The sequence below is a fragment of the Notothenia coriiceps genome, unplaced genomic scaffold (assembly GCF_000735185.1).
Source record: "Notothenia coriiceps isolate Sejong01 unplaced genomic scaffold, NC01 NC01_scaffold00004850, whole genome shotgun sequence".
NCBI classification, from domain to species: Eukaryota; Metazoa; Chordata; class Actinopteri; order Perciformes; family Nototheniidae; genus Notothenia; species Notothenia coriiceps.
In genome coordinates, this window is record NW_011337551.1 from 1 (window position 1) to 3,822 (window position 3,822).

Consider the following 3,822-nt stretch of genomic DNA (forward strand, 5'->3'; position numbering starts at 1 on the left):
AAAACATTTTTTTTTTTAAAGAAAAAAATAATAATTGTCTAATCAACCAAAGATTTCGCGACCCCCCTGCAGTACCTCCGCAGACCCCCTGTTGAAGACCTCAGTTCTAGCAGGAGGGGCGTGCGTGGACCCAGACCCTCAGGTTAGGGTGGACTTCATTGATGTTCAATACATTTTGTTTGCTGTGTATACAGTATGTACATTTGAAATGTATGTTTCATATTTTTTGAATCATCTGTTTATTATTATTATTATTAAATATTCAATATTTGTTTTAATATTTGATTCTTATTTTAATTTTATCCTTATTATTTATATATAGTTTACATTAGTTATAATCAGTTTGTATTCCGTTGAATAGATCTGTTTGTTTTTCGAGGAGATGTTTCACAGCAATATAAATAGATTTGGGACGTCATGAATAGTTTTTAACTTCCTAAGAAGAACCAGTACACACACACACACACACACACACACACACACACACACACACACACACACACACACACACACACACACACACACACACACACACACTGTTTGATGTCAGAGGTGTGTGTCTGCTGCAGAAGGAGTGTGTGAGGGAAACAGGAACTGGTTCAGAGAGATTACATAACGAGAGTGTGTGTGAGACAGAGCGGGCATTCATGTGTGTGTTCCTGAGGAGTGTGTGAGGAGTGTGTGTGAGTGAACATGTTGGGACATGTCCTCCAGTGTACAGTATTAGTCTGGGAACTCCTACATCCTGCACACACACACTCAACACACCTGCACAGCCTGACACACACAGGTAAGAGTTAACATTTACTGAAACACACACCTGAGGGAGGAGAGGAGTTTCATCTGTTTGTAAAAACAAATCTGTAGTGACCACGATATCCATTTGTTTTTTGTCCTTTGTTTGTGCCTCACTCGTGGGGCTGACCGACGAATAGACGCTTGTAGTTTGAGAGAAAAAAATATAAATGTCCAGATGCGATTGAAAAGTAAGATAGTTTATTTCCAAAAAAGGCAAAAATAAATAAACGTTTTTAAACAAACTATTTGACTGATATTTCAATGCTAAAGCACAATAAAGAACCAAGCTGTGACGCTCCCAACCAGCAAGGTCTAAAAACTGTTTGCTTCAGTCAGCCGCACCAGTAGGCTGCAGCACCTCTCCTTTTATGCTGCAGCACCTCGACCTGCAGGAGTAACGCACTCAAATTAAATAATAAATAATATACACCACAGAATCTCAGGTTACACTCTAAAAAGATAAGATACTATAATCTAAGGAAATGGCTCCTACATAATCAGATTGAGAGGATGCAGTTTGTGTGCAGTTGAACAAATGTTTGAGTAGCATTGCAATCATTAAAATGTGTATACAAGTAAAAGGTGTATCTGTACTGTAGCTAGCTTGGTTGAAAATAGAAACAGTGAAAGTTAATTAGGAGACGGTCAATAATTAGATTTCCTGTCAGTCTTCTATATTTTAGTAAAAAAACGTTATAGCGCCCCCTATAGAGTTGCTACAGTTCAGCCCCTTGTTGTGGTTTCACCTACAGGTCTGACATTTGGCGGGTCTATGTAGAATGGTGAGACGCACAGAAAAGCCTCTCAGGGTCATATCATAAACCCAACAGGAAGTCGGGCATTTAGAGTTGTATGTGCAAGTTTTTGCTATTTTTAACACTTTTCACGTGCCATACTTTAACAAACTCCTCCTACAGATTTCACCCGATCAACTCCAAAAAACATTACAACCATTAGAAGACTTTAAGGGTCAACATTTATAAAAGGCTTTACTCATTGAACACTCTCGATGTGGCGTGGTGGAGAAAAAGCGTAAAAGAGGAAGCTGTAACTCAAGCATATATCCTCCTAAATGCTCCATATGATAGGGATGATCAGAGTCACACCGATGGCAACAAGATTTCTGCTTTAGGTCCCAAACGCCATCTGATTCACATGCAAATGATGAGTTATGGTGTACAGAAGATGGCATTGCAACTTCATACTCAAAGCGGTTGGTATACATGTATCATGGTTACTATAGGAACCAAAATGTTGATTTACCATTTGATTATTTAATCGTTTAATTATGCGTAAAATATTGAACATTGGTTAGGTAATGGAATAGGTTATTAATTAATGTCACTGAATTGTCACTGTGATCGCCTCAGCTGGTACAAAAGAGTCCAGCTGACGATACTCTGAGTTCATTTTGGATGTGAAGCCAAACGTTTTTTTTGACCGCAGCACTGCAGAGAAATTCTGAGTTTAAGTTGTTTATTTTGTTTGACGTAACTGTCTCCATCATCGTCTGGTTAGGCACTGTTATTTGTGTTAAAATAAGTGTGTGTGTGTGTGTGTGTGTGTGTGTGTGTGTGTGTGTGTGTGTGTGTGTGTGTTTGTGTTGCAGCAGGTCTCCATGGCCCAGATGCCGCTCTCCACCGTGCCGAAGCCCTCGATCTCCAGAGTCCCCAGCAGCATGGAGGGGATCAACCACGAGCTAGAGAAGGTCTTCATCCGGGAGAGCGGGGACAAAGAGGAGCTCAAGGTGGGGCTCTGCTTTATTATTACATATTAGATAACATCAGGGCAACAGGACTGACTGCGGGGAGCGGGGGTCCTTCGTATGTATATTAGAGGTCTCCTGTTATACTATTTTTAGGCATATATTATAGGTCTCAGATATATACAAAACATGTCTCTGATGTGTTTTTCTCAAGATACCAAACTAGCCTCATCCCCCTCTCTTTCAGCTGTTACTAAAGTGCTGATTATGGGTCAGTAGCTTTAATAAAAAAAGGAGAGGAGAGCTCATGCAGAAGAATTCTACCAAGATACTGACCTCCAGGGACTGATAATTGTTTTAAAATAATGTAATATACATAAGAAATACCCACGCTCCCTGCAGCGTCAGTCTTGTTGCGCTGATGTTATTTAGTACAGGCATGTCCAAAGTCCGACCCGTAGCTTCGGTCTTATAACGTATTATTTATGGCCACTGTCAAACAGAATAAATATTTTTAGATGTAATTCCCCCTTTCACCACATGGCGGCAGCACCCGCTCTAAGTTAGCTCTCAGTGTTAGCATGCTAATGTAAACACAGACCATGTTACTTCCAGAACACGTCTCATTGTTTCTGACAGCAAAGTTTCTGATTGGCCCGTGGGTGTAAAGCCCGCCCACATTTCAGTAATGTGGTCATGATGCAGCAAATCTGGATCAGCTCCGTTGTTCCCCCGTTTTTAGAGATGTGGGTACGGAGGAGAAGAGAGAGGGGTTTATTTCCTGACACTTTGTGAGTTCCCTGAAACACACCGGGGACACCGGGGGGACACGTGATGTAGAGAAGACTTAAAAAAGTGCATTTTGCATGATAGGAGACCTTTAACACAGTAACTTCCTCTCTCTCTCTCTCAGTCCCTGGAGGTCCCTGACGGGCGGCGCGCTCCCTTCCCCCCCCAGCAGCGCAGCAGCACGGACCCTCAGACCCCCGGACTCCCCCACGGGTCACATGACGGGTCACATGACGGCAGCCCCTACTCCACCGAGGAGCTGCTGTACGACCGAGACAAAGGTAAGTCAACGGGTCACTGGGTCCCCTTTTTCACTCAAATGAGTTCTGTTAGATTTCTGTGTTGTTTTAGAAGTTGGTTCCACTTGTGAACCTGTTGCTTTTCCACCAGTTAGAGCCAGGTTTCTCTTTAAGAACTCCCCACTCTTTTCTAGCTTATAGCTCTTATTTAAAAACGTTCCCTTCTTCCTGATCACATTTCTCCTCTTCAGACGGTCTGATACTGGGGAGTTCTGGTCCAAACTGGTCCAG

At 42.1% G+C, this 3,822-nt stretch overlaps 1 protein-coding gene across 1 annotated transcript; it reads left to right on the plus strand.

Annotated features, from left to right (window-relative positions):
• Positions 1-765: 765 nt before the first annotated feature.
• Positions 766-3,585, plus strand: LOC104942626 (glucocorticoid-induced transcript 1 protein-like; the record flags this gene model as incomplete). The annotated part of the gene is made up of 3 exons (XM_010767873.1): positions 766-790; positions 2,408-2,545; positions 3,417-3,585. Coding segments are annotated over exons 2-3 (298 nt in total), but the record flags the coding sequence as incomplete, so codon positions are not given.
• Between the last annotated feature and the right edge of the window lie 237 nt (positions 3,586-3,822).